At 36.8% G+C, this 16,557-nt stretch overlaps 2 protein-coding genes across 16 annotated transcripts in view; one reads left to right on the top strand and one right to left on the bottom strand.

Annotated features, from left to right (window-relative positions):
• The window catches only part of MACIR (macrophage immunometabolism regulator), a 146,698-nt gene that overhangs the window by 54,803 nt on the left and 75,338 nt on the right, over positions 1–16,557 (bottom strand). For 7 of the 15 annotated variants that reach the window (XR_015793840.1, XR_015793842.1, XR_015793833.1 and 4 more), the window contains one exon: positions 2,675–4,481. The gene's annotated coding sequence lies outside the window, so the exon portion shown is untranslated. Of the gene's footprint in view, positions 1–165; positions 1,316–2,674; positions 4,482–16,557 lie in introns of those variants that run through there. The other 8 variants (XR_015793845.1, XR_015793844.1, XR_015793846.1 and 5 more) reach the window with 7 other exon arrangements.
• LOC112540842 (uncharacterized) overlaps positions 1–16,557 on the top strand; it is a 58,483-nt gene that overhangs the window by 21,660 nt on the left and 20,266 nt on the right. The window contains exon 6 of the mRNA XM_088130205.1: positions 4,327–4,505. Coding sequence (XP_087986331.1) covers positions 4,327–4,505 — 179 coding nt within the window. The remainder of the gene's footprint in view (positions 1–4,326; positions 4,506–16,557) is intronic.

Raw genomic sequence — 16,557 nt, 5'->3', positions numbered from 1 at the left:
CAAATCCCCAAACTTCGGATAGCCCTACCAAACATATTTTTGACATATATCATTGCCTTAAGTATTTAAACACATGTAACTTTACTCAGCAGTCCATTAACCTTTCCTTCTTTGGTTCCCCCCCCCCGCCCCCCAAAATTGCAACAGAGGAAGAACATACGAAAGAGAGTTTAGAGAAGATCAATTGCCATTTCTATTGTCAGGGAAGTTGAAACTGATATATATATATATATATATATATATACACACACACACACACACATACATACATACATACAGACACATACATACAGACACACAGACACTGTAGATATATATATATCTTGAGAGAACAAAATTATCTTTGAATGTTATCATTCTGCCACACTGAAAAAGTTGACTTTGACAATTAGGACAGGTATAGATACATGGAGACTGTTGTGATAATATGGTGGTAGTGATCCAAGAGGAAAACTTGAATTAGATTTTTTAAAAACCCAACAACCTATTTTTCTGTATGTGCCAGTGATGGCTATTGTTACCTTCCTAGAGTATCACTTAAATCTAGGCCAAATGTCAGACAGAAAGAGCACATTTAGCAATATTGCTCTTGAGGCCCATGACTCAAAGATTGATGAGTCTTGACAAGGGTGTCCAAGACATCAATCCAATGTTTATGTCTAGTATTTTGTCAGGAGGAAAATTCATTGTTGGCTGAATTAATGCATTAGCTCTTGGTATAAGAAACTTTTTATGATATTAAGAAAAAAGGGCTCTTTTCACCAGTAGAAGCACAATAACATTCATATTAATATGGATTTTCTTTTAGGAGGTATATTTAAATGTCAAATTGTATTCTTGAGTAAGGGCTAATTATACCCATGGGGTATTAACTTCTCAGTAACACTGTTTTGACAGAGATAAAAAATGTTTAACAAATACAACTGATTTCTCATGATACTGACAAATTTATTTTAGTATATACCAATTTTTTAAATTGTAGAGATGGAATTCACACCATTTCATTAGAAAAACTAAAATTCCTTCTCTATTTATTAAGAGAAGGTTTGAGAATTCCCTGCTCTTGTTCCCCAAACCTGAAAGATAAAGAAATCTTAGGAGTTTTTTTCAATAAAAGAATACATTTTTATTCAGAAATCATTTTAAATAAAAACTCTGAGATTCTGTTAAGGCCGTCCTCAGGGTTCTGCTCCTTTTATCAGAATGACGAAAGCAGCATTTGGCCGGAAGCTCTGTGTGTGCATTGTGACAGCGCAATGCTGTTTTGGTTAGGCCACACACACACACACACACAAACTGTGGACATGGTGGGATTCTGTTTAAAAGAATAATTTCCACATGACAATCACAGAACACCCAAAGTATATTTAGAGAAGCTCTTAGAAATATTCAAACATGTACAGCAATTACCATTTTTTTAATTGGGGCATTAATGTTTTGTATTAAAAATATCTATTAGGCTGTGCAAAATATTCAAGGGGGCCCTTCATAAAATGTGTGAAGTACTAAAGCAGCTGTGTGTCACACATCCAACAGCTGGATCTTCTGGAAGGTTCCGCATAGCTAGTTTGAAGATTCTTCCCAGGCTGTCAGCACACACTTGTACTTGGGCAGACAACTCTTCTACTGAAAATGCTGGCAAAATGAAATATCTAGCTGTGCAGATATTTCTAGGAGTTGACATGGAAAACCCCTCAAAGCAGCCACATACAAGATGAAACTACCTCAATTTTGGGGGAGGGGGGCTTCAGTCATGCCAACTCACTTTGTGAAGCACTCCTTCAAATGCTTGGCCCACTGTCCAATATTTTTCACTTTCTGCCACATGCTGTTGGACAAGTCCAGCAAAATAATGTTCCATATAAATAATTGAATATAAAAGTAAATATTTCTGTTTGCAGTAACATTAGATTACTAGCTCCATTATCCACTAAAGGTCCTTTCCTAACCAAAGCCAACCTTTAACCAAACATGCCATTCAGTCAGGCAACAATACACTGCATTTTCCTCCTTTCTGATCTTGTAAATAAATTTATTAGAGATACCAACTCAAATAAAGCACTTAGGGAATATAGCAGATAACATCAATCAAAAAGAGGAGGAAGAGAGGTATATTTGGAATAAAAAAAGCAAAGGACACAAATCTGAGAGGGGAAATGTAAATGTTAACACATACTGTATATGGGCACTTTTAATTGTAGTAATTATAATTTATATTGAATGGGTGCCTAATTCTACCTGGCTTAACAACATAATTTCAAAAGCACTATGCAAGAAGTCAGTTTTGATATCTGGGAAGAACTGACTGCCCTGTCCTTTCAGCCTTGGGAGGGAAAGCAAAGAGTGTGTCCACCAGATGAAAAAAATAAAGATGGTGGCTTCAGTTACAAGTATGGTTACCATCTTGATTTCTTTGATCTCCCCCCATGGATACCTTTATGTCAGAAAGGGAAAGGGGATGTCAAATACCTGCTGCTAGCTCTTATTTGTCTCCACTCCTTGCCTCCTCTCCAACCACCTGATAGTCTCCAGTTGTCAGCCCTTCATGTTAGACAAGGTTGCAGGAGTCTTTCATGCAGTCAAGGTACTGTTCCAGAATTTTGAAATCCTGTCAAAGCCCCTCTCTACCTCAACATGTACCTAACACAGTCTCTACCTCTCTACTTTAACATACCTGAGCCAGTCAAGGCAGAGTTGTTTTGAGCTTCTTTGTCACAATTTCCCAGGATTCAGCAGCTTTTCTGTAATGGTTCAGCATTCTCCTCCCCTTTCTGTAAGTCAAACTCACACCAAAAAATTATCTCAGAGGGAATGTAGCCTGAACAACAATTACTAAGTAAGAGAATATCTGTAGCTCAGGGTTCAACTGTAAAGTCCTTGGTGGTCTCTGAGCTTGGTTGTTTGCTTACAGATGTTTCATTACCCAACTAGGTAACAACATCAGTGCTAGTGAGTGTGGGGTTTACTCCTTGTTTATATACAGTAGCTTGTCATGTTTATACTGTATACAGTAGCTTGCAAGGAGAAAACCAGACCCCCACCAACTCTGGCAGAGCAACCTAGTTACGTAGTCAGCTAATGAAATGTCTGCAAGCAAACAGCCAAGCTCAGAGAACACCAAGGACTCCACAACTACTAGTGATGCTCATTTATTGATTCCTTCCATGCATGAGGAATCCTTCATTGTACAAGAGTTCTGTACACACACTGTACTTCAATACAGTGGCACCTTCATACGGGGGCCAGATTATCAGTTAGTAGAGACTATGAATGGTATGTGAATCAATGAGGACTCTATGCCACATAAGCCCTCAATCTGTTCATGTTTTTTCCCTACCTTAGTAAGGACTTTCTAAATGTATTCTATAATACTTTCAATAGCATTTTGTTGTTTGCAGTTTCATTTGGTTTTTTACCTTTTTCACAAGTCAGTGATTTAGATGGAGGAAAGAGTACATGCATGAAAAGTCTGACTGGAGATATTTCAACATTTCCAGTTGAAATTTTCTTGCATTCAGGGTAGGGGTTTTTGTTTGTTTGTTTGTTTTTTCATTTTATGAAAGAAAATATATATAAATGAGTCACTGGGGGGGGGGAAATCAGAGGTAGGTAATTGAGATTTGTTGTAATTTTTATTTCTTAAATCTGTGTTAAATGTGAATGTTTTCTTTCTTTATTGTTCAATGAATGTACATTCATATTTAGTATCATCTTGCATAATTTCTATTACCCAGAGTTCAGGGTTGCTGCCGTCATTAGAGAAGAACCATACAGAATGATTCCAACTGTGGAGTCCTTGCGGTTCTCTGAGCTTGGTTGTTTTCTTGCAAATGTTTCATTGCCCAGCTAGGAATGCTTCGAGGCACAATATTTAGATTGGATCTATAGGAAACATTAATATAAATAATGCAACAACAGCAATAAAAGGTTGAAGGACAAGAACAGAGAAATATGAAGTTTTCTAGTAACAGTCTTGGTCTGTTGTCTCATTATAGTGAATGTTATAGGTGTTACTAGCTAAGCTAGTTTCAATTGTTTCATATTGTGTGGTTCTCTATACATTTTCAGTGACTAGTGGCTTGCCATGTATAAGATATCAGCGCCAGTAGGTTCGCAGGTAGCCATTTTTCTTATAAATATAAGATTTTTCAAAAGCAATTATAATTTTTATAGGAATAGACTTCAGTACGTCTGTTTTGACAAGATATTTCCTCAACATCAAGGAGAAAACATTTAGAACACATCTTCTGTTTTATTACTTCTATTATGTGGAGTAGAAGAGTTAGCTTGGTTTTGATCTGCTATTATATAATAAAATATTTTTAGGTCCTGATATTTTGAACTTATTGGTGGGCTCTGATATTAGTCGTTGCCCCAACATCCCTCGTCCAACGTGTCGAGGATACCTCCACAAACGGACCCGCTCTGGAATCCTGAAGGGCTGGAGAAAGAGGTGGTTTGTATTAAAGCATGACGGTTGCCTGTATTATTACAGAAACAAAAAGGTAAGACGTGCAAAATTATTGTCTGTAATGCAAGAGTTTTATGAGATTTAATGTAGAGATACATTAATAACTGTATCAAATAGAACCTTAGAATATATAAGACTGTACAAAAAGCATAAACATTTCTTTAGAACAGGCGCTCCTAAAGATCAAGTTTTGTTTAATACAGATGAAATTTTAGCATGCGCTCAGTGTTTACATGTACAGAAACTTCCCATAATACTCATTAAAATTATATAGGGCATTTCAGTACAAAATGAGATTATCTCAAGCTCAGAATGCCCCACTTTCATTGTCTATCATATCCAACTTAAACAGTATTGGGGGGGGGACTCTAATATCTAAAAAAAAAAATCTGTTTGTAAGAGTAGGCAATACTATGTTAGATCAAAGATCACTGTTAAGCAATTTCCTATATTTATGCTGAGATACTGCTGGGATAAATGTATTTACTGAAGTTTCACTTAAAAGCCTAGGTTGCTTATTAAATGAATTAACCTACCACAGACTCCATCATACAGCTGAGGATTTCAATATATCTACCCGCTGTTTTAAAAACTATATTGCTTTAATAAAACCAATGTTATACCAAATCAGTGTTGTTCTTTTTGTTGTTGCACTCAACAGCAAATACAATGTTACAAACTTAATTCAGATTGGCTTGAATATATGTACAAGTTGTTAGTTTTCAAGGTTAGAAGAAAGCTTTCTTTCTTATATACATGCATACATATTAATTATGCTATTCCCTTTGGGGATAGGCAATGTTATGCAAAGTGCAGAAAAAGAGTAAGAGTTAGCAAAAGAAATGGAGGGAGGTGATCAAAGGAAAAGAAATTTAACTAAATTTAGTTTACACCAACACTATTAACTATACCTCTCCATAACTTTCTGTCTGCAAACTATTTTCACTGTGTCCATACACCAGTTCGTATATTGTCTTTTGTTCTTAAAATCTCACCTTTTAATTTTTGACAACCACATGAACTCCACCCAATCCTGGCTTTCTCCACTTTCCCTTTCTCTCCACTTATTCTTTCTTCATACGTTTCTTTGTGACTCAGTCTTCATTCATTCTGTCAGTACGACCAAACTGCCACAACATGTATCTTCCAGTATGCAATCCACATTCATTCATCATTCATTCAGTCTTAACCATAGGGCTTCTTGTTTTACAAAATGTACTTCTTTGGTAATCCATTCCCTCTACATTCAACGCAGTTTTGCGTATCTTCTGACAGATCTAATTCTTGCTTCCAGAGAACAAAGTAGGCAGAAGCCTTGTACTCTTGGACCTTGACACAGAGATGTTAAAGAGCATGGGGACACAATTAAACTCTGTGGCATTTTGCAATCCAAAGTCTCCATCATAGAGCAGTAATCCTCCAAGATTATCATCTGGGACCTGCCATTACATTAGGAGCAGAACCATAACAAAGCTTCGGCCCCAACTTCCTAATGTGACCCAGAAAGATACCGTAGTTGACATTATCAAAAGCCACACAAGAATGTATTCCAAACATATAAATGACTCTGTATCTTTTTCACTGCTGCATCTTTCACATTCCATCATTCGGGGTGTTTTCTTTTCATTGTGAGTAATGAATAGAGAAACTAGGTCTTGTATTTCCTTGAAGATGAGATCCCACTGATCCAATGAGAAAGTTACATCTTAGAAAGAATATAGTATTGTCTACTTACAGTGACATGAATTATAGTGGTGGGATTCAAACCTCATGTCCTATTCCTATTCCTTTTTGGACTTCAGTTTGGTGGATCAAGGAAAGGGGGAAAAAATCTTATTTTTATTTTAATATTTGATTGTCTATTTATTTATTTGATTTATTCTAAATTTCAATCCATAAAAATCTGTTTAAAAAGAATCATATCTAAGCTATGTAGCTAGTGAATATGGAGTTCTGGAACAACACGTCTAGAGGGCACTCTAATTCACTTTTAGCAATGTATGGACATCTTACATATAATTTCTTAAAGATACAATGTTAATTACAAACAATATCCAGCAGGTGGAGCACTTTGATAAGAAATATTTCTCAAAGCACTGGAAACAAAATACATACACTATCCAAAGTGAGATAATACAAGATTAATGAAATTGGGAGCTAATAAATTGAATCAACGTTCTTTAAGTACATCAGGAATATTGCATCTGTTTAGTTCAAGGATAATATCTTCAAATTGGAAACAATATGTGCACAATTACTAATTGTGCAAACAGCTTCTTCTCCTTTTCTTCCTTCTCCTTCTCCTTCGCTCCCCTTTTCCCTTCTCCTTTTCCTTGCAGGTATGGTTCTACTCTAGACAAAGATCATGGCATGGGGAGAAGACATATTTAGTCTTTTGCACCACCCACTATAGTTTCAGTCTGAATCTTCAGTATTTGCTGATTCCATTGAAAATAGAGTTCCCATTTGCTCCAGTGGAAGTTCCCTCATAACACCACACACACCAAATTGCAACAGTGGGAACCCCGATCTGAATTAGAAGCACTGTATCAACAAGAGATTAAAGCCCCTTCTACTCTAACCCAAGATTATCAATCTACATTTGCAATTTACTTTTCAAAAGCCATTTACACAACGTTAATTTTAGTCATTGATATAAACCAGCTACAACTCCTATAATTCTAACCCAGGGTGTAGAGGAAGACACTGGGAAAGACTGGTATAGAGCAGTGTTTCAGAAATTTTAAGATGTTGGACTTCAACTCCCAGAATTCCCCAGCCAGAATTCTGGGAGTTGAAGTTCACACATCTTAAAATTGCTGAGGTGGAGAAACACCGCTCTAGAATATCTAAATAAATGTTCTTTTAACGTACAACACACATCCTGTGTTAAGGATGCATGAGTTTCCATAAGGAAAACCCCTCTTCCTTGTTTTGGTCCGTGAAATTCATTTCTGGAAAGGATAGTAAAAAGAAGTATGGAATTTAAAGCTCTCAGAGAAGTATCTATCTATCCTGCCAATAAATGAATTGAAGCTACAATTTCCAGAACTCAGTTGGACAATGATGCTATTATACCTATTTTTTTCCTTACTTTTTATTGTAACAGAGATTTAACAGCACAATCAAAAAGAAATAAAAAGATATTTACATACAGTGTAAAACTGAACAAGAATTTTCAAAATAGCATTAGATTGATTGATTGATTAATTACATGCCATCAAGTCAACTCTTAGCAACCACATAGATAGATTTTCTCCATGATGACCTGTCCCTAACCTGGTCTTTCAGGTCTTTCAATAGTGCACACATTGCTACTGTAAGTGAGTCTATCCATCTTGTTGCTGGTCATCTTCTTCCTCTTTTTCCTTCCATCTTTCCAAGCATTACAGCCTTCTCCAGAGAGCTAGGTCTTCACATAATGTGTTCGAAATAGGATAATTTGAGCCTAGTCATTTGTGCTTCAAGTGAGAATTATGGGTTGATTTGTTCAATGATCCATTTGTTTGTTTTCTTGCCTGTCCACAATATTCTCAGGAGTTTTCTCCAACACCAAAGTTCAAAAGTATTAATACTCTTCCTATCCTGCTTCTTCAAACTTCAACTTTTGCTTCCATAGAGTGTCACAGGGAATGCCATGGCTTGCACTATTCTGATCTTTGTAGGTGTAGACACATTACACCATTTGAATATCTTTTCCAAGGCCTTCATGGTTGCTCTGCCAAGTTCTAGTCTGCAGCATATTTCTTGACTCCTTGTTCCTTTACTGCTGATAGTTGATCTGAAAGGCTGGAGCCATCCACTACTTTGATATCTTCACTGTCAACGTTAGATTAATATTACATAAAAAGTAATTTTAACTGTTACTGAAATTGGGTCAATGGTTGATAATTAACAAAAGTACCCAATATAGTAAGAATCCTCAATTAGAAAACATTAATAAAATGTTCTATTAAATTTGCAAGATCTAGACTTATTTTGACAAAACAGTTCTAAAGGTTTAAAAATATGTTTCACTGTGCTGGGAAGACTTTCCATTGATGAAAATACAATCATTTCCCACTATAAGTATTAGAATTTATAATCCCAGACAACCATCAACTCCTAGGGGAAAAGGTTGCAGCAGCAGAAAATTGGTGGGTCTGCTATCTGTTCCTATCTGGAGAAAGTAGGAGGAACTCATAATCAGGATACTGATTACCTTGTAGTCGGACCTTGCTATTTAAGCAAGATTGCTTGTTCTTGCAAATATCCTCTTGAAAACAAAATGGTTAAAACTACAATTATATCATAGAATATAGGGGTTGAAAGGAATGTTAGATATCTATTCCCAGGACAGGAATTCGCTACTCCAGTATGGTTCCTCCCTACTCCAATCCTGTCACTGACATTTTTCTATCCAAATGTAGGCCTTTGCATTTGTTCACATTGCAAGTCACCTTGCTGGTTCCTCCCATTGTACTGGGTTGCCACAATCCTCCTTAATCTTGATATAATCCTCTAGGGTGTTTGCTATCCTTACTATCTTTATATCATCTGCAAATTTAATAATCACATTTTCGAATTCATCATCCAGGTCATTTATAAATATGCCAAATAGCACTGGCCCTCCAATGGAACTCTGCAATACATTGAACACTTCCATCTAGGTGCTCATGGAGCTATTGCTGTACCATTATTATTATTGGTTGCACAGTCAGCCAGATGTTTAGACTGGATTTGGCATTTTTATCCACCTATTGAGTCCTTCCCAAGGACCTGGGATAGGCAGATGTTGTTGTTTGATGAGGTTAAAGGTATCATTGCAGGATGTAAGCTGTTCCAAAAAAGCTTACATTTTTGCAATTGACTGATGGTGATTTTGTCAATGCTGATGGTCTTCAAGTGGTACTCCAGATGTTTTGGGATTGTACCCAAGGTGCCTATTACTAGTGGAACTTTCTTTGCTTTCTTGTGCCATAGTTGTTCTATTTCTATTTGCAGGTCTTTATATTTTGTGATTTTCTCCAGTGCTTTGTCTTCTATTCTGCTGTCCCCAGGTATTGCAATGTCCACTATCCAGGCTTTTTTGTCTTTCTTATCAACAATTGTTAAGTCTGGGGTGTTGTGTGGCAGGTGCTTGTCTGTTTGAATTCTAAAGTCCAAGAGCACTTTACCTTCTTCGTTTTCTATTACTTTGTCTGTTTTGTGGTCCCACCAGTTCTTGCTTTCAGGCAAACGGTATTTCTTGCAGGTATTCCAAGGCACCATTGTTGCTACATTGTATTGCCATTGCTTGTAGTCAGTATGTGTGATCTTCTTGCAGCAGCTAATTAAGTGGTCCACTGTTTCTTCAGCTTCAGCTTGCAGAGGTAGCATTTGCTGTCTGTTGCTGTCTTCTCAATTCTGGCTTTGTATGCATTTGTTCTTAAGGCTTGGTCAAGTGCAACCAGAATTAGCTCTTCTGTCTCTTTTTTCAACTTTCTTGCTCTTAGCCATTGCCAGGTCTTGTTGCAATCTGCTTTGCCTGCTAGTTTGTGTGTGTGTACTGGCCATGTAATACTTTGTATTACCGTGTCTCTTTTCTATTCTTCATTTGGTCTTTCTTATAGGCCAGTTTGGTCTCTTTGGTGTTCAGTAAGCCTTCATGGTGTACTAGCTTCAGTGCATCTTCTTCACTGTCCTGCAGATATTCTTCCAATGCCCTTTTTCTTTTTTCAACTGTCTGGTTTATTTGTAACATTCCATGCCTACCTATGTTCTTTGGTAAATAGAGTCGGTCAACGTTGCTGCGTGGATGAAGGGCATGGTTCATTGTCATTATTTTTCTGGTCTTCCTATCCAGGACTTTTAGTTCAGCTTGAGTCCAGTCCACTATTCCAGCTGTACATCTAATGACTGGAATTGCTCAGGTGTTAATCACCTTGGTGGTATTTCTGCCACTGAGTTTGGACTTTAAGAACTTTTTCATTCTTCTGATGTATTCGCTACTAATCTTCTTCTTGACTTCAGTGTGCTTAATGTTGTCAGCGTGAAGGATGCCCAGGTATTTCTTGATGTTATTTCCATTGGGCATCTTGATTCCTTCAGTTTTCACTATTTTTCCCTTGTTGATGGTAAGGATGGCACATTTGTCCAGTCCAAACTCTATTGTAATATCTTGGCTGTATATTTGGACAGTGTCGAGCAGTGATTCCATTTCAGATGGTGTTTTTCCATACAGCTTCAGATCGTCCATGTAAAAGAGGTGGGATAACCTGGCAGGTGTTTTTAATGTTTGATAGCCATGTCCTGACTTGTTCTTGTTGGGTATGATTATTCAGCTGGCTAATGATAGTATAATCCACCCCATATTTTGTCATTTTCTCTGCAGGAGAATTCCCTGAATGCTTTGGTGAAGTCTAGGTATAGTACAGCCATACATTCAACTAAATTGGTCAGTCTGTTGAAAAAAAGATCAGGTTGGTTTCATATGATTTTTTTTCTTGATAAACCTATTCTGGCTCCTTTCAAGCATTGCAGTCTCTTCTGAAGGCTCACTGACTTAATGCTTGATCATCTGTCCAGAATTAAGGCAAGTGTCTGCATCAAGCTGACCAGACTGTAGTTACCCAGTTCCTCTCTCCCCCGACCCCGTGTTTTTGTTTTTGTTTTTTAAGATAGCAACAACATTTGTCTTTCTCCAGTCCTCTGGCACTATGCCTATCCTCCATAATTTCTCAAAGGTCATGGAAAGGCACTCCAAGATGACATCTGCAGGTTCCTTCAAGACTCTTGGATGTAACTGTTCTGATTGTGAACATTTAACCTCATTCATAGTAACCAAGCCATCTCTAACCATCCCTTTACATTCCTTTGGTTAGTCAACTGTTCTGCTGAAATCCATTTGTACACAGTTCCCATTTGGGAGAAGACCAAAGTAAACTAGGCAGTATAGAGTTCTGCCTGCTCCCTGTCACCTGGTACTATCCTGTCATCTTCTCCTAGGACCAGATCCATGCCTTCTTTTTTCCTTCCTTGCAATACTAACAGTGCCAAAAAAGCTTTCTGTTGCTTTTAGCTTTTCCTGAAAGTATACATTCCTTTTGTACTTTAGCCTTTATAACCTCAGCTATTTAGCTGTCAGATGAAATATGAATAAGGAGAAAAAATAGTTTCTTTGGCTCAAAATTGTAATATATGTTTTCTATTCTGCTTTCCATCTGAGATTACCTCCTAAAGGTAAATACATAAATCTTTACTATTTTTAAGAGAAGTTTGCATTTCTGCTTTATTGCAAAATATTGCACAAACAAGTCACAGCAAGCAGACCATGATCTTCTCACTATCCCTCCTCAGTAGAGATCTAGTGATCCTAAACAGGGTCTCTGGATGGAAACTCACTGGCGTGGTTAAGACAAAAAAAAAGTATGAATACTTTATCATTCTTATCATCACAGTGATAGGCTTGATCATGAGTTCTTATCCTTGCTCAGTCAAAGTCACTTTTATTCCTTGGCATCCTTTTTGTATTGTAGTGATCAGAACTGGACACAATGTTTCAGATGCGGTCTGATCAGCACAACATAAAGCAGAATTATCACTTCCCATAATCTTGACACTATACCTTTATTGATGCAGCCCAAAACTGCTGGCTCTTTTGGCAGTTGCGCACATTAGTAGCTCATGCTTAATCTGTTGTTTACCAAGACACCCAGATCCTTCTTGTAAGTACTACTGCTTCTATCTTGTACTTGCACATCTGGTTTTTCTTGCCTAAATACAGAACCTTACATTTCTCACCATTACATACATAATCTTATTTCAGTCTATTGTGCTGTTCATACTTTAGCAGGAGTTGGCTGCTTCTAGAAGTTTCTCTAGCCTTCTCTTCCACATATACATAAACCCATCACTTTTAGATTAGTATCCACATATCCAAGTAGATGAGAGAGAAGTGAATCCCTTGGCTGCTTACTTTCATCAAGCAATTGTTTTGTTGACTTGATTCATGCTTAACTGAATGAGGAGAGAAACTGAGGGATTGGTCTATCAGACTTGAAAGCTGCCAGTCATTTTTTGTTGAGCAAGCATGGAAAAAACATTTACAAAGCATTAACAAAACATTTCAACCATTCAAACAAGTTTTAGGCCAGTGTTCCAAAATCTTTTATGTATATAACATTTAGTATCAAGCATCCGCAGCCAACATGGTGTCTCTGCTGGTGAGAATTGTCAGTGAAAACATCTGGAGAGTAAATTACAGGGGAATCAGGGAACATTGGCCAATTCTAATATATTTCATGTGCTATTTCAGTATCTTGCGGAATAAATTAGCAATGCAATGCAAACCTTTTTTTATTATTTTTCATGTTCATTGGAAACCAGAAGAGATAATACTGCTTTATTGTGTATAATCCTTTCACATTATTCCATTCAAGCTCTTCTTCCTTCAAGCCTCTATATTCATTGCTAAGTGCTTTTCCTAAAAAAGGCTTAACTATAAATAGATTTTGGTCCACGCTGTTGCTCCAAGAGGTACAATGTAAATTTGCATTACAGTCTGACAAAGAGCTTTATCCACCACAGGCAGAGAGACATCCATTCTTTACAAGCATCCTACAATCTATTTCATCTGCAGAGCTTCTGAAATGGTCACAGCTTGTCAATAGATTTGCTAATTAACCTCTCAGGGCCTATCTAGGCTCTCATCCCCAAAACTGTAAGTCACAATGCAGTCTCCAGGTGCCATGATCCACCCACCCACCCTTCCTTCCTTCCTTCCTTCCTTCCTTCCTTCCTTTCTTTTTTCTGCATCCTTTGTCTTTCTCTTATTATAAAATTATTTGTTTTCTTTATTGGTATAAACCACAATGTCAATTTTGAATGTTTGACTCAGAAAGCAAACAAATTGATTGGAATGCCACTTCTTTCCCACAGGGCGTAGGCCCCAACCATTTCAAGTCCTGAGCACTAGAAGCTCAGAAGCATTACAAGTATTAAATAAACTATCTTCTATCCCAAAGGAGTGGGCACTGTTATGTCATGATGCACATTTCATGTTTTAATCATTGTAGTTTATAATAGATGCCTATGTCTGCATATATAGCTTATTCATGAGGGCTAAGCAAAAGGCCACTTTCTCTCGCCTCACACAGATTTTCTGAACATTTAGACATGTTTAGAAATATGGAAAAGGAACACCAAGAATTCCACCATGAATCACCTGCATTTCTGCATTCTTCACTTCTTGAGGCAAACAAATTCTGCTGAGATCACTTCACACCGCATGTAGTAATAATTGTTACAAGATGAATCACAGCATACAGATGACATATGGAGAAATTATCTCTATATAGCAAATGTTATGTTGGAAGCAGAGTTTTTAGTTTAGTTTAGTTTAGTTTAGTTTAGTTTAGTTTAGTTTAGTTTAGTTTAGTTTAGTTTAGTTTAGTTTAGTTTAGATAAATTAAACTGAAACAGTCTTTGATTTTTCCCTGCTGAATTAAAATCTGGCCCAAGTAGTCTGGCAAAGTGTTCTTTTAACACTTTGTTTCCCAATAACAGGATCCCCAAGTGAACTTTCATGGAAAAGCTAGATCAAATCACACTTCCTGATCTCTGCACAAAGATGTTTTCATCCAGACTGGATAGATATTAGAAATGGAACCTGCTGCTGTAATCCTTCCTCCTCTATTTTGCCATTTGATCTGGCTTTCTCATCTTGGGGATCTACCAGATCTAAGGCCTTCAACTCCCAGAATAACTCAGCTAATGTAGCCATTACTGAGAATTCTGAGAACTAGAGTCTAAACTTCCAGAGAGCATCCAGGTTGGGGAGGCTGCATCTGACTGCCTCACAATCAGCAATCCCCCTTCATATACTTTGTTTCTAAGCAATTGTACTTTCAGTCAGCACTTTGAATTTCCTTTACAGTCATTTACAGTGCAATCCTGAGAATGTTTACTCAAATGTAACTCATACTAATCTCAGGGGATTCTATTCTCTAACAAGGTGATGCTTAGGGACATTTTAGTGTCTTCATCTCCCTTGATTTTGTCATCTCACAGAAAATACAAAACTGCTTTAATATCACAATTAAATAATTGGCTCCTTTAACTTTCAATTGCCTAGAAGTTGACCAGCAGAATCTCTGTTCCAATGTTATAAAAAAAAGGGATGACTCCCTGTATAAGTGGTCTGATAAAGCACTTCCCCAACTCTTGTTGGCATCATTCAGATCAAACTGACTTCTGTTCATAGGAAATAAGACATGGTGTTTGGGTTGCAAGTTTGGATGGTTTCCATATGAATCAGGACCCTACATTATAAGATGGCAAATACTCCAGTTTTGTAAATAGGACTTGTTATTCTTCAGGATTTCAGACAAGTGTCTTTTCATCCTACCTGGAGATGTAAAGGATTAAACTGGAGACCACTGGCATTTAAAATAGAAGCTTTGCTGCTGCTTTCATCCCTCTTCTAAGTTATTGGCCATTACTCTTATTTCATGGTTGATTTACATTTTGGTTTCAGCAAATAGAATAAAACATCTTTTGCTACTTTTCTTTTTTTAAAAGAACCAGCTTCATTGGGATTGTAAATGCAGTTCTATGCAAATAAAATCCTTTGTTCATAGCAATATACTAAAAATGTGCTACTTTTGGAATCTTAGAAAAAGGGGAAACATATTGTGCAAGCATAAAACAAAACTGTTCATATTGATGAAATCACAGCTGTCCAGTTTTATTCTTTATTTTAGATAAATACAGTAACAGACAAGTAAAATGCCTCCAGAAACCACAGTAATCTGGCTAGAATTAACCATAAGAGTTGTTTGTATGTCTGTGTGTCTGTGTGTATAAACACCTAAAAGTTAACTGAACTGCTTTCTGAGAAACTCTGTAGCAACTTCAATGTTTTTAACAAAAGATTAGCTCTTTAGTTCTTACATAGGGAAGATGTACATCAAATTCAATAACTTATAAGAAACTTCATCAAAATCTGAAAGTGTGCATTTTACAACTGGACACTTTTTGCACATGTTATATGTATGTATACACATACATATATGTATATAAGTATATATATGTGTGTGTGTGTGTGTGTATACACACACACACACAAGTAACCTACCATATTTGCCATGAGTAATAAGTAAGATTAAACCAGAGTAAACCAGAGTAAAAGCCCTTCTAAAGGGTATATTTGCATTGTTCCAGCAGCATCTCTAAATCTATGTATTTATGCAATGTCACCAGTTTAAAATAGCAATGTCAACATATTTTTGTTAAGAGCTGGAGTAGCTTGAGGGTGGGGCATTAATTGAATGATGATTTCTCATCCTTCTATCAGTCAGCCGAAAGAAACACTGATTGGCTTATGGTGATGAGCACGCACTGAGCATTCAAAAAGTACAGTATTGAACATGACCATATGGCCAATTTTCAAATGGTTTGAAGGAATTGTGGACTGAAAATTGAGTGGGAACAATGCAATAAAGTAACGTTCAATAAAATAAAGCATACACATTGTACTGAAATTTTATTCTGTATTAATAAAATGTGAAATATTATGACTATCATTACCATTTTCACAGTATTTGTTAAATATATATTATATTGTTTGATCAATGAATCTTGATCTGCAGTTTAGTCTTACAGAACCCCTAGAGGAGAATGTTACTAAAAAAAAATACATAAAATTCTAATGCTTTGCTGCCATTAAATAGTTGTCTTGATTTATACAACCCAGATACAATATTTTCAAAAAAGAAATATTATTTTCTTACAACTAAAAAAAAGCCCAAAACATATAAATATTCTGGCTTCATGCCATGTAGAGCTTTATAAGTAATAACCAGCATCTTGAATTGTACCTGGAAGCAAACTGGGAGCCAGGGCAGTTCATGGAGCAGAACATGGGCATAATGAGACACACCCAGAATTGCCCATGAAGCTGCATTCTGGACCAACTGAAGCTTCTGAATGTTTTTCAAGGTCAGAACTATATACAGTGCATTGCAGTAATCCACTTAGAAGGTGACCACAGCATGAGTGACCATGTGCAGAGCTTTCTGATCCAGGAAGGGGCACAACTGGTACACAACACAGAGCTGTGCAAAAGC

Source organism: Python bivittatus, unplaced genomic scaffold (genome assembly GCF_059951505.1).
Source record: "Python bivittatus isolate LINGU-HERP-01145 unplaced genomic scaffold, Pbiv_v1 ctg000850_np1212, whole genome shotgun sequence".
Classification (NCBI taxonomy): domain Eukaryota; kingdom Metazoa; phylum Chordata; class Lepidosauria; order Squamata; family Pythonidae; genus Python; species Python bivittatus.
This window is presented reverse-complemented; position numbering and strand designations above follow the sequence as displayed.